Source organism: Pan paniscus, chromosome 4 (assembly GCF_029289425.2).
Source record: "Pan paniscus chromosome 4, NHGRI_mPanPan1-v2.0_pri, whole genome shotgun sequence".
NCBI lineage: Eukaryota > Metazoa > Chordata > Mammalia > Primates > Hominidae > Pan > Pan paniscus.
Genome location: NC_073253.2, coordinates 166343131 through 166359866, shown reverse-complemented (window position 1 = coordinate 166359866; position 16736 = coordinate 166343131). Strand labels below are relative to the sequence as shown.

At 37.7% G+C, this 16736-nt stretch overlaps 1 protein-coding gene across 5 annotated transcripts in view; it reads right to left on the bottom strand.

Moving 5' to 3' along the window:
* The window catches only part of RANBP17 (RAN binding protein 17), a 422731-nt gene that overhangs the window by 80406 nt on the left and 325589 nt on the right, over positions 1 to 16736 (bottom strand). For all 5 annotated transcript variants that reach the window (XM_003810928.4, XM_034960953.3, XM_055112861.2 and 2 more), the window contains 2 exons: positions 9148 to 9255; positions 1037 to 1119 (listed from right to left, as the gene is read on the bottom strand). In XM_003810928.4, the coding sequence (XP_003810976.3) occupies positions 1037 to 1119; positions 9148 to 9255 (191 nt within the window). The remainder of the gene's footprint in view (positions 1 to 1036; positions 1120 to 9147; positions 9256 to 16736) is intronic.

The following is a 16736-nucleotide window of genomic DNA, read 5'->3' as shown; positions in this document are numbered from 1 at the left end:
TGGGTGGATCACTTGAGGTCAGGAGTTCAAGACCAGCCTGGCCAACAAGGTGAAACCCCATCTCTACTAAAAATACAACAATTAGCCAGGCGTGGTGGCGTGCTTATAACCACAGCTACTCGGGAAGCTGAGGTGGGAGGATCACCTGAGCCTGGGATGTGGATGTTGCAGTGAGCTCTGAGATCGTGCCACTGCACTGTCCAGTCTGGGTGTCAGAGTGAGACTCCGTCTCAAAAAAAAAAGAATAACAGGCAACTTTACAGACTAAATTTACTTAACAGTTTGCTGTAGATTTGGGAAAGAACAGAGAGGGAAAAAAAGGACACAGGGAAACATTCCTCAAGGAGAAGTGCATTGCACAGAGCCCAGCTCAGTTGACATTCAGTCACTGTGTGCCAAATTAGATTACAGAGGATTTTTATCCATCCCATCTCCATTCCTTATCTACATAAAGGTCTCAGAGAGTAGAGAATTTCATTGATGACAGTGTCAGAATTGGCAATTATTAGAGTTTATTGTAGTTTTAAGGCCCAAACTGCTAACCAAATACTATTTTGGACTTTAATTGAATAGGACCATCTTTCCTGTAGAACTCTGCTTCTAGAGGCGCAGTACCCAAAAGTTCTTCAAAATGAAATATTTACTGCTCTTTACAAGGATATTTTCCCACAATTCAGTGACATTCTGCTTTAAGCATTCCTTGGTTCAACATAGCAAACTCCCTGATGTAACTTTGAGCAATTTTGAATATGCTGTAACTTTTCAATATTCTATCTAGTGTATTCCCTCATCTACTGACACTGCAATTTTATCCAAAAGAAATTCATCAAGTTGGTCAGGCATGATTTAGTCAAAGGCATGCTGCTTACTTCTCCTGATGCCAATATGATAGCTACCTGGCTTTCTGCACTTGTATTACCGACTTCACAAATTCATAAAGATATGAAAGTTCAAAAGAACAAAATAACTAACATCTTTCTTTCCTCCAAAGAGATAAAACTATATTGCAGAGGCACATATGGAAAAGGACACTCACCATAAGTGCAAACCATTTTACTAGCTTCTCTGAAGAGAAGAATTCCATTAGGAGATGATACATCAAAATTCAAACGCTGGGATCTAAGAAATATAGAAAAAAATTGCCTATATGTGAAGATAAAGAAACCAAACACAGATTTAAAATGCCTAGCATTTTCATTTATAAGAAGTAGCAGCAGTACAATTGTCTCTTAAAGTTCCACTCCATTTTATAAACAATTGTTGATAAAATACGTATGCTAATTTCTTCACTCTAAAGATAGTAGGACAATTAAGAAGAATTATTTTCATTTATTTGCTAATTCAAAGAGTTCATTTTTTATCTGTCAAAACAATATCCTGACATTCTTTATCACAGATTTCTTGCCCCTTCTTTCATGCCAACTGGATGATGGATAATAATAAAACACCCCAGGTGTCTAAGTTTAGACAAATACTTGGATAATGATATATATTTCCATTTGAGATTTCCTACAGTGCCTGATACACATTTTTAAAACAAATTCTAAAGTGATGAATAGGAAATCTGGTACTTTTAAAATACTGCACATATGTGTAAAGAATTACCTGACACTTCAAGCATATTTCAAACACATTATAGTTTCCACTGCATACAACTTCAGTAAAGAGAAACAAATCTCATAAGTTCACTTATGAGTAGCAATTCTACTTTCCTGGTTCCTACTGGGGTTGGGCAAGTGTGAACAGGGTAAAGAACTAACATGACCTCCTGACATATTTGATTTTTAAACAATTGCTTTGGCTTTTAAGAAGCAGTGGCATTTTGAAAAAAGGATTAGCAAAACAAAAACTACCAAAAAGCAAGACATTGCTAAAGACCTGTTTACCAAGAATAAAACAAATTTTTGCTTTTCCATGCTTTTTAAAAATGCTTTAGTATTAAGTACAATGATTACCTATTAGAAATATTATTATGAACATGATTGCTGGCATACAAGTTCTGATTAAAGAAATGCATATACATAATTTGCATTAAATTCTAGAGAAATATAGAAAAGATAACATTTTCCAAAATAACAAAATTTCACAAGGTAATTCTTAGGACAATTGTGCTAGATAAGAATCATTTGGGCCAGGCACGGTGGCTCATGCTTGTAATCCCAGCACTTTGGGAAGCCGAGATGGGTGGATCACCTGAGGTCAGGAGTTCAAGACCAGCCTGGCCAATATGGCGAAACCCTGTCTCTCCTGAAAACACAAAAATTAGCCAGGTGTGGTGGCATGTGCCTGTATCCCAGTTATTCAGGAGGCTGAGGCAGGAGAATCACTTGAACCTGGGAGATGGAGGTTGCAATGAGTCGAGATAAGGCCACTGCGCTCCAGCCTGGGCAACAAGGTGAGACTCTGTCTCAAAAAAAAAAAAAAAAAAAAAGAATCATCTGGGGAGGGACCAAGATGGCCAAATAGGAACAGCTACGGTCTGCAGCTCCCAGCGAGACCAATGCAGAAGGCGGGTGGGTCCCTGACTCCCGAGTAGCCTAACCGGGAGGCACCTCCCAGTAGGGGGGCGACTGACACCTCATAAGGCCGGGTGCCCCTCTGAGACAAAGCTTCCAGAGGAAAGATTAGGCAGCAACATTTGCTGTTCTGCAGCCTCCACTGGTGATACCCAGGCAAACAGGATCTGGAGTGGACCTCCAGCAAACTGCAGCAGACCTGCAGAAGGGCCTGTTAGAAGAAAAACTTAACAAACAGAAAGCAACAACATCAACATCAACATAAAGGACCCCCATACAAAAACTCCATTTAAAGGTCATCAGCCTCAAAGATTGAAGGTAGATAAATACACGAAGATGAGGAAAAACCAGCACAAAAAACACTGAAAATTCCAAAAACCAGAATGCCTCTTCTCCTCCAAATGATCACAGCTCCTCTCCAGCAAGGGCACAAAACTGGACGGAGAATGAGTTTGATGAATTGACAGAAGTAGGCTTCAGAAGGTGGGTAATAACAAACTCCTCCAAGCTAAAGGAGCATGTTCTAACCCAATGCAAGGAAGCTATGAACACTGATAAAAGGTTAAAGGAGCTGCTAACTAGAATAATCTGTTTAGAGAAGAACATAAATGACCTGATGGAGCTGAAAAACACAGCATGAGAACTTTGTGAAGCATACACAAGTATCAATAGCCAAATCGATCAAGCAGAAGAAAGGATATCAGAGACTGAAGATCAACTTAATGAAATAAAGTATGAAGACAAGATTGGAGAAAAAAGAATGAAAAGGAAAGAACAAAGCCTCCAAGAAAAATGGGACTATGTGAAAAGACCAAACCTGCCATTGACTGGTGTACCTGAAAGTGAAGAGGAGAATGGAATCAAGTTGGAAAACACATTTCAGGATATTATCCAAAAGAACTTCCCCAACCTAGCAAGACAGGCCAACATTCAAATTCAGGAAATACAGAGAACACCACTAACACACTCCTTGAGAAGAGCAACCCAAGACACATAATCGTCAGATTCTCCAAGGTTGAAACGAAGGAAAAAATGTTAAGGGCAGCCAGAGAGAAAGGTCAGGTTACCTACAAAGGGAAGTGCATCAGACTAATGGCAAATCTCTCTGCAGAAACTGTATACGCCAGAAGAGAGTGGGGGCCAATATTCAACATTCTTAAAGAAAGAATTCTCAACCCAGAATTTCATATCCAGCCAAACTAAGCTTCATAAGCAAAGAAGAAATAAAATCTTTTACAGACAAGCAAATGCTGAGGGATTTTGTCACCACCAGGTCTGCCTTACAAGAGCTCCTAAAGTAAGTGCTAAATATGGAAAGGAAAAACCAGCCACTGCAAAAACGCACCAAAATACAAAGACCAATGACACTATGAAGAAACTGCATCAACTAATGTGCAAAATAACCAGCTAGCATCATGATGACATGATCAAATTGAAACATAATATTAACCTTAAATGTAAATGAGCTGAATGCCCCAATTAAAAGACACAGAAGGCAACTTGGATAAAGAGTCAAGACCCATCGGTGTGCTGTATTCAGGAGACCCATCTCACATGCAAAAACACAGACAGGCTCGAAATAAAGGGATGGAGGAATACTTACCAAGCAAATGGAAAGGAAAAAAAAAAAAAAGGGTGGCAATCTAGTCTCTGATAAAACAGACTTTAAACCCACAAAGATCAAAAAAGACAACGAAGGGCGTTATATAATGGTAAAGGGATCAATGCAACGTGAAGAGCTAACGTAAATATACATGCACCCAATACAGGAGCACCCAATACAGGAGCACTAGATTCATGAAACAAGTTCTTAGAGACATATAAAGAGATTTAGACTCCCACACACTAATAGTGGGAGACTTCAACACCCCATTGTCAATATTAGACAGATTGATGAGACAGAAAATTAGCAAGGATATTTAGGACTTGAACTCAGCTCTGGACCAAGTAAACCTAATAGACATCTACAGAACTCTCCACCCCAAATCGACAGAATATACATTCTTCTCAGTGTCACAAAGCATGTATTCTAAAATCGACCACATAATTGGAAGTAAAACACTCCTCAGCAAATGCAAATGAACAGAAATCATAACAAACTGTCTCTCAGACCACAGTGCAATCAAATTAGAACTCAGGATTAAGGGACTCACTCAAAACCACACAACTACATGGAAACTGAACAACCTGCTCCTGAATGACTACTGGGTAAATAACAAAATTAAGGCAGAAAAAAATTAGTTCCTTAAAACCAATGAGAACAAAGAGACAACGTACTAGAATCTCTGGGACACAGCTAAAGCAGTGTTAGGTGGGAAATTTATAGCACTAAATGCCCACAAGAGAAAGCTGGAAAGCTCTAAAATAGACACCCTAATATCACAATTAAAAGAACTAGAAAAGCAAAAGCAAACAAATTCAAAAGCTAGCTGAAGAAATAACTAAGAAATAACTAAGATCAGAGCAGAACTGAAGGAGATACATGAAAAACCCTTCGAAAAATCAATGAATCCAGGAGCTGTTTTTTTGAAAAAATTAACAAAATAGATGGACCACTAGCTAGACTAATAAAGAAGGAGAGAAGAATCAAATAGACACAATAAAAATGATAAAGGGGATATCACCACTGATCCCACAGAAATACAAATACCATCAGAGAATACTATAAACACCTCTACACAAATAAACTAGAAAATCTAGAAGAAATGGATAAACTCCTGGATACATACACCTTCCCAAGACTAAACCAGGAGCAAGTCAAATCCCTGAAAAGACCAATAACAAGTTCTGAAATTGAGGCAGTAATTAATAGCCTATCAACCAAAAAAAGCCCAGACAGATTCACAGCCAAATTCTACCAGAGGTACAAAGAGGAGCTGGTACCATTCCTTCTGAAGCTATTCCAAACAATAGAAAAAGACAGACCCCTCCTTAACTCATTTTATGAGGCCAGCATCATCCTGATACCAAAACCTGGCAGAGACACAACAAAAAAAGAAAATTTCAGGCCAATATCCCTGATGAACATCGACATGAAAATCCTCAATAAAATACTGGCAAACCGAATCCAGCAGCACATTAAAAAGCTTATCCACTACGATGAAGTTGGCTTTATCCCTGGGATGCAAAGCTGGTTCAACATATGCAAATCAATAAACATAATCCATCACATAAACAGAACCAATGGCAAAAGTCACATGATTATCTCAACAGACGCATAAAAGGCCTTCGATAAAATTCAACATCCCTCCATGCTAAAAACTCTCAATAAACTAGGTATTGACGGAACATATCTCAAAATAATAAGAGCTATTAATGACAAACACACAGCCAATATCATACTGAATGGGCAAAAACTGGAAGCATTCCCTTTGAAAACCAGCACAAGACAACGATGCCTTCTCTTACTACTCCTATTCAACGAAGTATTGGAAGTTCTGACCAGGGCAATCAGGCAAGAGAAAGAAATAAAGGTTATTCAGATAGGAAGACAGGAAGTCAAATTGTCTCTGTTTGCCGATGACATGATTGTATATTTAGAAAACCTCATCGTCTCAGCCCAAAAACTCCTTAAACTGATAAGCAATTTCAGCAAAGTCTCAGGATACAAAATCAATGTGCAAAAATCACAAGCATTCCTATATACCAACAATAGACAGGCAGAGAGCCAAATCATGAGTGAACTCCCATTTGTAATTGCTACAAAGAGAATACAATACTTAGGAACAGAACTTATAAGGGATGTGAAGGACCTCTTTAAGGAGAACTACAAACCACTACTCAAGGAAATAAGAGAGGACACAAACAAATGGAAAAACATTTGATGTTCATGGATAGGAAGAAATCAGTATCATGAAAATGGCCATCCTGCTCAAAGTAATTTATAGATTATAGATTAAATGCTATTCCCATCAAGCTACCAGTATCTTTCTTCGCAGAACTAGAAAAAACTACTTTAAATTTCATATGGAACCAAAAAAGAGCACGTATAGCCAAGACAATCCTAAGCAAAAAGAACAAAGCTGGAGGGATCATGCTACCTGGCTTCATACTATACTACAAGGCTACAGTAACCAAAATAGCATGATACTGGTACCAAAACAGATATACAGACCAATGGAACAGAATAGAGGCCTCAGAAATAACACCACACATCTACAACCATCTGATCTTTGACAAACCTGACAATAACAACCAATGGAGAAAAGATCCCCTATTTAATAAATGGTGCTGGGAAAACTGGCTAGCCATATGAAGAAAACTGAAACTGGACCCCTTACACCTTATGCAAAAATTAACTCAAGATGGATAAAAGACTTAAATGTAAAAACCAAAACCATAAAAATCCTAGAAGAAAACCTAGGCAATACCATTCAGGACATAGGCATGGGCAAAGACTTCATGATGAAAACACCAAAAGCAATTGCAACAAAAGCCAACATTGACAAACGGGATCTAATCAAACTAAAGAGCTTCTGCACAGCAAAAGAAACTATCATCAGAGTGAACAGGCAACCTACAGAATGGGAGAAAATTTTTGCAAGCTACCCATCTGACAATGGTCTAATATCCAGAATCTACAAGGAACTTAAACAAATTTACAAGAAAAAAACAAACAACTCCATCAAAAAGTGGGCACAGGATATAAACAGACACTTCTCAAAAGAAGATATTTATGTGGCCAACAAGTATGTGAAAAAAAAGCTCATCATCACTAGTCATTAGAGAAATGCAAATCAAAACCACAATGAGATACCATCTCATGCCCATTAGAATGGCGATCATTAAAGAGTCAGGAAACAACAGATGCTGGTCAGGCTGTGGAGAAACAGGAATGCTTTTACACTGTTGGTGGGAGTGTAAACTAGTTCAACCATTGTGGAAGACAGTGTGGTGATTCCTCAAGGATCTAGAACCAGAAATATCATTTGACCCAGTGATCCCATTACTGGGTATATACCAAAGGATTATAAATCATTCTACTGTAAACATACATGCACATGTATGTTTACTGCAGCACTATTTGCAATAGCGAAGATTGGAACCAACCCAAATGCCCATCAATGATAGACTGGATAAAGAAAATGTGGCACATATACACCACGGAACACTATGCAGCCATAAAAAAAGAATGAGTTCATGTCCTTTGCAGGGACATGGATGAAGCTGGAAGCCATCATTCTCAGCAAACTAACACAGGAACAGAAAACCAAACACCACATGTTCTCACTCATAAGTGGGAGTTGAACAATGAGATCACATGGACACAGGTAGGGGAACATCACACACTGGGGCCTGTCGGGGGATGGGGGGCAAGGGGATGGAAAGCATTAGGACAAATACCTAATGCATGTGGGGCTTAAAACCTAGGTGATGGGTTGATAGGTGCAGCAAACCACCATGGCACATGTATACCTATGTAACAAACCTGCATGTTCTGCACATGTATCCCAGAACTTAAAGTAAAATTAAAAAAAAAATCATCTGCCTATGGCTGACATAAAATACTTTATAATATACAATGCAATGATTTTTTCCCTTTAGTATTAAATGTTCTATCAGTAATACATAATATTAATTTTCTGGTTAAAAAAAATGGAAATATAATTAAAAAGCAAACTAAATTTTTAATATAAAATACAAAGCCACCCTTCCTTTAAGGCACCTATGAGAGTGGCTTTTAAAAATGAACAGCTTAAAAAAAAATGATACTCACATTTCTTTATTTGCAAGGTCTTTCTTCATCTCTTGTTTTAGGGTAAAAACTTTAAATTATTGCTGTGAAAAACTCAGCACCAGAGATAACATTAGAGCTGCAACCCATACCCTTCCCTGTCTGGATACCTCCCTTCTAAACACATAGTTTACAAAGGGCAACTCATGAAACAGGATGGCTAAGTGACATGTAATTTGGTGCTAAGCCATATCCACAATGACATATTTTAAACCCAATTAGCTTATTGCCAGATTTTCTCTTTTAGCTACATCTTTGTTAATATTTATATGGAGAATATTTGAATTTCTGCCAGTCTATGCAAATTATAAGGTCAACTGGGCAATTTCAGAGAAGTATTATAGTTGCTCTCTCAATGAAAACTGTGAGTGTATAAATCATCCAAATACATGCATCTTGGCATAAAGGAAGAAGCATAGCTTAGAAGTGAAAGCAGGAATAATTCCCAGAGCTTCTGAGGCAAACTATGTTCCCATGAATTGAATTGCTGTGAGAACCAGTTTCCTTATCCATCAAATAAAGCATCTCAACTCAGAGACCTCTAAACTTCTTTCCTGCTTTAAAATTCTATAGAATTGCATTTAAGCACTGAAATAGTTAAAATAGCTGCCCTCCCTTCATTTCGTACCTTTGAATTTTTAAATAATGGTGGCTGCAGTCTTCCAATTTATTTTCCATTTCCCTAGTCCCCATAGACAGCCAAGTATACTGTACTTCTTTCTCTCAAAAGGCCTCAATCGTATGTCTCTAATTCTGTTTTCACTAATCATCTTAAGTCTTGGTTCCTGGGCTCTTGCTAACTACCTTGGAAATACACAAACCAAAAAAGAAAGTCTGACTGTTGGAGATTTCCGCTAATAGTAGACTGTTTTTCTCACTGCCTGTCACACTGCTTACCTGTTTTGCATAAGTTCTGCCATAAGTTTCAAGATGGGAGTTGTACATGCTGGCTCTCCATACCACCGTTCAACAGCATTCTGAAGAAGAGGAAGGTACGTTGGGTACCTTTTATAAAGCCTGTTAAAGAATTTAAGGGTCTAAAGAAATACTGTTCCTGAAAATTAGTGCCACACACATACACACACACACACAAAAGGGAATCCACATTTGTTCTATATTTATACTAATTTGTTCTATGTCTATACTATACAATGGCATTTTATAAATTGCGCTCCCTAACCTGCACAGATATACATACATTTTTGGGGTTGCTGGCAATTTGTTCTTATTTGTAACATGTCCTACACGTTATATTACTTTGTTCTTAGAATACTGTATAAATAAAATACACATTTTTAAAGTATCATATAAGCAGTACATTTAAAGATTTATGCCTAATGTTGTAGGAAAGGAAAATAAATTTAGTGAATGAGGATAAAAATATATTTGAGTTATTATTATCAGTTTCTTGGGTACTATACTACTTAGAAAAATATTTTTATTATGAAATTAATAAATATGTAGAAGTAGAAGGAACTAGTAATAAACCTCACATATCTCTCAGTTTCAAAATTACATTATTCTTTTTAAAAAAATATTGTTGAATTGCTCTTTTTGGTCTCACTGTAGCTCCAAGGAATATCTGGGATGTTGGCTTGAAGAAAAGCTTTGAGTAACTATTAATCTACTCAACATCAGTGTCACTAAAGATAGTCCCATGTACACACAAGGAGACATTCTCTAACATCCTTATTAATGCTAAGGAGTATATGCCTCTGATAAATCTATGCTGAAGGCCATCAGAACCTGGAAAACTGACCCAGCTCCACTGGCCCTTTAATTTACACTGGGTATCTCCTTGCCAAGTAGACATATGAATATAGGATTAAGGTCCCAAACTGTAGCAGAAAAACTCTATGTCACTGCCTTAATTTCTCTTTTCTTTTCCCAATCCTCAAGTCTCTTTCCGATGTTTTCCAACATACTTGCCTTTTGTTTCAGATCAAAATGCTCAACTAAATGACTTAATGGTGTTTCTTTTCAGTGTGGTCCGGGTAGAAATCTCCATGGTGAGGTCATCACAATTTTCTTCCTTGCTCTTAGAATAAATTTCAAACTCCTTAGCACGGTGTTCAAGGTCCTTTAAGATTTGGTTCTTGGCTACCTCCAGCTTCATCTCTTAGCATTTCTGCTCTATGATTTAGCTTTTCATAACTCCCTGCAAAACCACTAATGCCAGCTCTTATCTCCATTCCCTTATAAACCACTTCTTCTCTCTAACATATCCCTGTCTTTCAATACCTAGCTCAAGTTTTACCTCCCATGGGATGTTTTCTCTATTTTATCCAAAGGCATCAGTCTCTTCCTCATCTATGTTCAATAAGCACCCATGACCATATCTCTCTTACAACACAGTATGTTAGGGTTGGTTGCTTGTGTTATTTGTCTGCCCCATTAGATAGTGCATTTCTAAAGAGCAGAGACCCTATCATCTTCCTGCTAATTTCTATTTGAATGTCAGATTTCAATATAGGTGTCAATTATCCCAGGAGGCCTTCTCTGACATCACATGCACTTGCCTCCTACCTCTCCCTAATGGGTTAGGAGTGTCTCCTGTGTATGGTGGTGGAACCCGGTGCTAGCACAATCATAGTACTTGTATATCTCTCCTATTATAAGCTTTTTGAGGGCATATACTAAGTACTTATTGAATGCATGGCCTGACACAAAATAGATTTCAATACATATTTGTTGCTATAAACTTGCAACCTAAAAATGAAGTGTAGCTTATTTGATTAGAACTATTTAATTGTGTATTTCACTTGGGAGCTTTAGAAAACAGTTCACATGATGTTCAATGAAAATAAGGCATCTATAACTTTAAGAGTGGTATGCTTCCTAAAAGTGCAAAAAGCAACACTTTCTCCTATTAGACAGACATACCATGTTAAGGCTGCATTTGTATATACTGAAACAGTTTTCTTATCAACTATTTTCTGAAGTCCTATTCTATAACAAGCATTGTTTGACACTTTCCAGAGACACCAGTAAAACAAAACAAAACAAAACAAAAAAACCCCTGCCCTCATGGAATTTATATTCTAGTAAACAAAATAAATATACATTAGAAAGTACTTCAAAGAAAGTCGGGCATGGTGGCTCACACCTATAATCCCAGCACTTTGGGAGGCTGAGGTGGGTGGATCACTTGAGGCCAAGGGTTCGAGACCAGCCTGGGCAACATGGTGAAACCCTGTCTCTACTAAAAACACAAAAATTAGCCAGGCATAGTGGCGCTCGCCTGTAATCCCAGCTACTTGGGAGGCTGAAGCACAAGAATTGCTTGAACCCGGGAAGCGGAGGTTGCAGTGAGCCAAGACTGCACCACTGCACTCCAGCCTGAGTGACAGAGTGAGACTCTGTCTCAAAACAAAAAGTACTACAAAGGAAAATAAGGCAGGGAAGGGGGATAAGAAGCGAGTATATATGTGAGAATAAGGTTTCAGTTGGATGAAAATAACAAAAATAAAGTCAGTCCACTTGATTAACTTTATTTTGACTGTTATCAGACAACTTACTGTTTTGTTTCTATGGATCAGAAAAGCTGTTATTTTTGATAGATGTAGATACCATGTGCTATGTACTATGCTAAGGGCTGGGGATCCAGAGTTAAGAAAGGTATAGCCTTTTTTTTTTTTGACGGGGTCTCGTTCTGTTGCCAGGCTGGAGTGCAGTGGCACAATCTTGGCTCATTGCAACTTCTGCCTCCTGGGTTCAAGCGATTCTCCTGCCTCAGCCTCCCAAGTAGCTGAGACTACAGGCGAACGCCACCATGCCCGGCTAATATTTCTATTTTTAGTAGAGACGGGGTTTCACCATGTTGGCCAGGATGGTCTCGATCTCTTGACCTCATGATCCACCCACCTTGGCCTCCCAAAGTGCTGGGATTACAAGCATGAGCCACCATGCCCGGCCAGGAAGATATAGCTTTTAATCTTGGGGAACACATGCTCAAATCAGGGTGACCAACATATAATAGGGATGCTTTGAGTACAGAAATTCTGAACCAATGCCACAGGGGTACAGGTGAGAAAATATTCCACCAAGGGACCTCCTGAGCACAAACTCATTAGTGGGAATGCATCTGGAAGGCTCATGAGAAAATGGATTCAACCCAAATCTCAGAACCTAAGAATATCAGAGGCACACATAGGCCTCTGCAAGGCATCCTATAATGGCATTAGGACCAGGATATTTTTCAGAGCACACAGTATTCACTACGGGATAAGGCAGGGAGATATAAGGGGATGCCCCTTTTTCTGTGTGGAATGAGAGTGGTGCCAATTCTAACATGCTTCTGACAGAGGTGACTGCCACAGAGAAAATGAGGGATTATTGGAAAGCACAATAGAGAGGTTAAAAGGGCTGCAGAGTGAGAGTGCCAGGCTCAATTACAGGGTGAGAACCAGAACCCACTCTAGGAGTTTACTTTTCCAATGGCCTTGTGAGGACTCTGTACATATGAGTAGGAAGAAGAGAATGGGAGCCCTTAGGTAGAAGCACAGATCTAATTGCTTTCACTGAGATCTTCTCAATGAATTTCTAAGGTCCACATCAGATAAATTAAAAATCAAAGGCATTAATGATATGACACTGCCTTACAGGATACCAAATATGAAAATGTGAAAAGTATCAAGTTTACTTCTTTACAATATCTATCCATCCATCCATCCGTCCGTCCGTCCGTCCGTCCATCTATTCATCAGTTGTTAATACCAGAAGGCAAAAGAATTTTCATTAAAAGTGTTAGGAGACAAGGGTTTGGGGATGTGGTTCCAGAATAGAAATAGCTTGCCAGTTCAGAGCTTAAAGGTACTCCATGAATATGTAAACATCTGGACCTTTGTTCACAAGGGGACTGCTGCTGGAAGCCTTTCCTCTTATGTCTGGCAAATGCCTATCCATCTTTCAAGGCTTTGCTCAACTTTCACTTCTCTTGAGAAGCTTTCTCTATCTTGCAAAAAGCACTGCTCTTTTTCCCATACATGCTCATATAGCCCTTTGCATGCATCTCTGTTATAACGCACTGACATTTTATTGTTTATTAGTCATGTGTAATCAACTAGAGAGTGGGCTTCTAAAGAGCAATCATTTTATTCATTCTTTCATTCCTTTTGCCTGGCACAGAAATAAAACTAAAAAAAAAAATAGCTTGCTGAACAGTGAATTTTCAGCTTTACTTTCTTCTCTATTTCAGTTTGCCCAAAATGATACTGCCAATTACTTTCTTCTTGAAAACAATTCTGATTTTCTTAGTCAATCAAAACCATTAGTTTCTTTATACTACCTATGGAATAAGGGTCTAAATTCCTTAGACTGATATTCAAGAGTCCCAAACAAACTACATTTCCAACCATGAAATGAGTGGTATCTGTAACAAAACATCTTCACTACTGACTCCCTAAACCTGATGCCTAGGCCAACCGAAAACCTGTATTTCTTCCTATTTCCATATGGTCCAATCCTACTTATTTGGTTAAGACCCAAGGAAACACCTTCACCTTTCCAGAGAGCCCTTCCTGATTCCCCAGCTAAATGCACTCACTGTCCTGTTTGTATCTTTGTTATGGTTCTTAGCACTTTCTATATTTGATTATAGTAATTTATGTAAATAAGAAACTGACTTTGTTTGGGGTAGTATCTATATTCCTCATGAACCTAGCACAACCCTTAGCCCACTTTGCTGAATAAGTGAGCAAATGGGATTCCTTTGTCTCATTATGTATCAGGGAACAGAACTAACAACAGCTGTAGAGTATTTACTTTATGTCAGCCACTGTACTGGGCCCTTTACATAATCACAGAATCATGACACTTCTTACAACATACCTGTGAGATAGGTTTTATTAGTCTTGTTTTATGGAAAGCGAAATTGTGATTCTGGGATATTAAGTAGCTTACTCAAGACCCACAGTTTAAGTGGTGAATCCAGGACTGGAATCTAGGACTGTCCTATTCCAAAGTTTGTGCTCCTCTATGTATCTTGTTATCTTGCCTTGCCATTGTATAACAGCACTGACTTCCTGATTAAAAATCAGTGAGTTCAATGATCAGATTTTAACAGTTAAAAGACTGCATGTGAGGAAATAATGTCATACAAATTCTTAATTTTTTTCCCAACTTCCCTCCGGATTTTTGATACTTCAGTTTAAGTATGATCTAGGAAAATTTTAAACAAGGAGATCAGATGCACTGCAAGCTAAGGTGTTTTCTTATTGTTGCATTCCCATCATAGGGGCAAAGAAGTATGTCAATGATCTTCCTTCAATTCTCCAGCCCTGGAAACCATTTATCAAGATGGTTGCTGTGTAGTTTCAGGCAATTTAGTTTTGGAAGGACAGAGTGAAAAGCAATGTAGTTTGTGTGGCAGTTAATGCAGTCAGTGTTTATAGAAATGTTTTTGAATTAAATAGCTAACCACTAAAATAGCATTTTATCAAATAATCGCCATAAATAAAATGCATTTTGACTTTAAGATGACATGTGCTCTTACAGGATGTTTCTTCTGCATGCTAAGGATTGTATAACAAATTAAAGAACACACATTTATGTGGATAAAAGGCAAATAAACTTTCCCCAGCAGTAATGTGGAAATCATCACTGACGGTTTGACATATCAATATTTCAGGAAAAATAAATGACTTTCATATCCATGGCATTTTTTTATCATACTTATTCATTTTTGCATTACTTGAATACTTTGAAAAGAATCTGTACTTTATCACCCGAAACTGCTTAAAGTATTTCAAAATATTTTAATAAAGCTTTTTGAATTATCAAATAATATAACTTTTAAACAAATTTTACTATTATTATAAATATTTGCTCTTCATCCCTCGCCCAAAGGAAAACTATAAATCTTGTCTCAACTGAATGAACACCATTTATCATATTCATTTTGTTGTCAATACAATTATGAAAAGCCCTTGGCCTTTTCCCAAGGAAGCTGATTTGCTACTGAAACTCAATTATTATAAGCAACGCCAGTACCAAACCACCCCATTTGGCAATCTAACACAGCTTCTGGCATAACTGACACTTCTCTCCGCCCCTGACCCTGATAACTTCAACATCTATGGTCAAATGGAGGAGACAAAGGTTTCTAGTTCACAACAAAACATTAAGTCCCAAGATTTTCCATTTGCTATTTTCTGCCATCTGCTGGACAAAAGTTTCATTTCAGAAAGGTTCCCCCGCTACCCCCAAAGGAGCTAAATAAGGAAATGGAAAACAATACAGTATCTTCTCTAAATTTCGGGCAGTATCAATTACGGCAGATAGTTCTTCTTTGACACTGAGGGGAAGGTTTCTGACCTTGACTCTTGGTTGAAACTGTTGAAGAGAAAAACATGAAATGTTAATCACTAGATAGCCTAGAGTTGTAGACTGGTTTCAAGATCACCATCGATATTACAGTGCCCAAAGTAGACTTTTATTATTTTTCAAATAATGAAAATTTTGATTTTGAGAGTTGCTCTTTATGTTTAGAGAAATAAAAGAGTCAAGCTGGGTGCAGTGGAGCACACCTGTAGTACCACAGTCCCAGCTAGTCGGGAGGCTGAGGTGGGAGGATCGCTTGAGCCCAGGAGTTTGAGTCCAGCCTGAGCAACATACAAGACCCCATCTCTTAAAAATTAAAAAAAAGGCAGAAATAAAAGGGTCATATATAATTCCAGTTTAACTGTCATTGTTAAGAGAATTCTAAGACTTTCCATGTTGAAATTTCATAATCTCTGTACATATTATATGTAGATAAAAACCATGTGCATGATTACTCAATGACACAAAAATTTTATCTGTAACCCTTCTCTGGGTACATAAATCTGATGAAGTATATTTTAATAATAATTAAAGATATGTCAGTATCAAATTAATGTTTAAAAATTTTTATAATATGTAGAGTTCTCCCTAAAACATGCCTAGATCCCCTATTAGTTATATTTTTGGCCATAACTGTGGCATAGTAGTTGACAGTTACCTTTAAGAAGTTTCTATTGCAATTTAATTTACAGGAAACTTTGGATAAGGAGGGTTTAAACAAAGTAACTGAGAAATAGTTTAGATTAAAAAGTAAATTAGCTTTCAGATTATATAATTTTTTTTCACATGCTCTGATGGTTTCATGCATAAAAGACACGAAAGCATTATATAACACTTAGATGACTTGCATACAATATCGCTTCCTGCTGGGATCAAACATAAGTCATATAACACTATTAGAACAATATTAATGACCATTTACAACTACCAAAAATGTGCCAGACATTATACAGAGTACACTTTACCTATTTTAATGGTTACAATATACCATGATACTGAATTATATCTGTTTTCAAATGAGAAAACCAAGACTCAGACAGGTGAAATGACTTGCCAAGGTTCACAACACAGTAAATGAAGAGCTGGGATTTTAAGCCGGGTCTGTCTATCACCAAAGTCTATGCTCTTTTAACTCTTTTACATGATAAGGCATTTCTGTGGGGGAT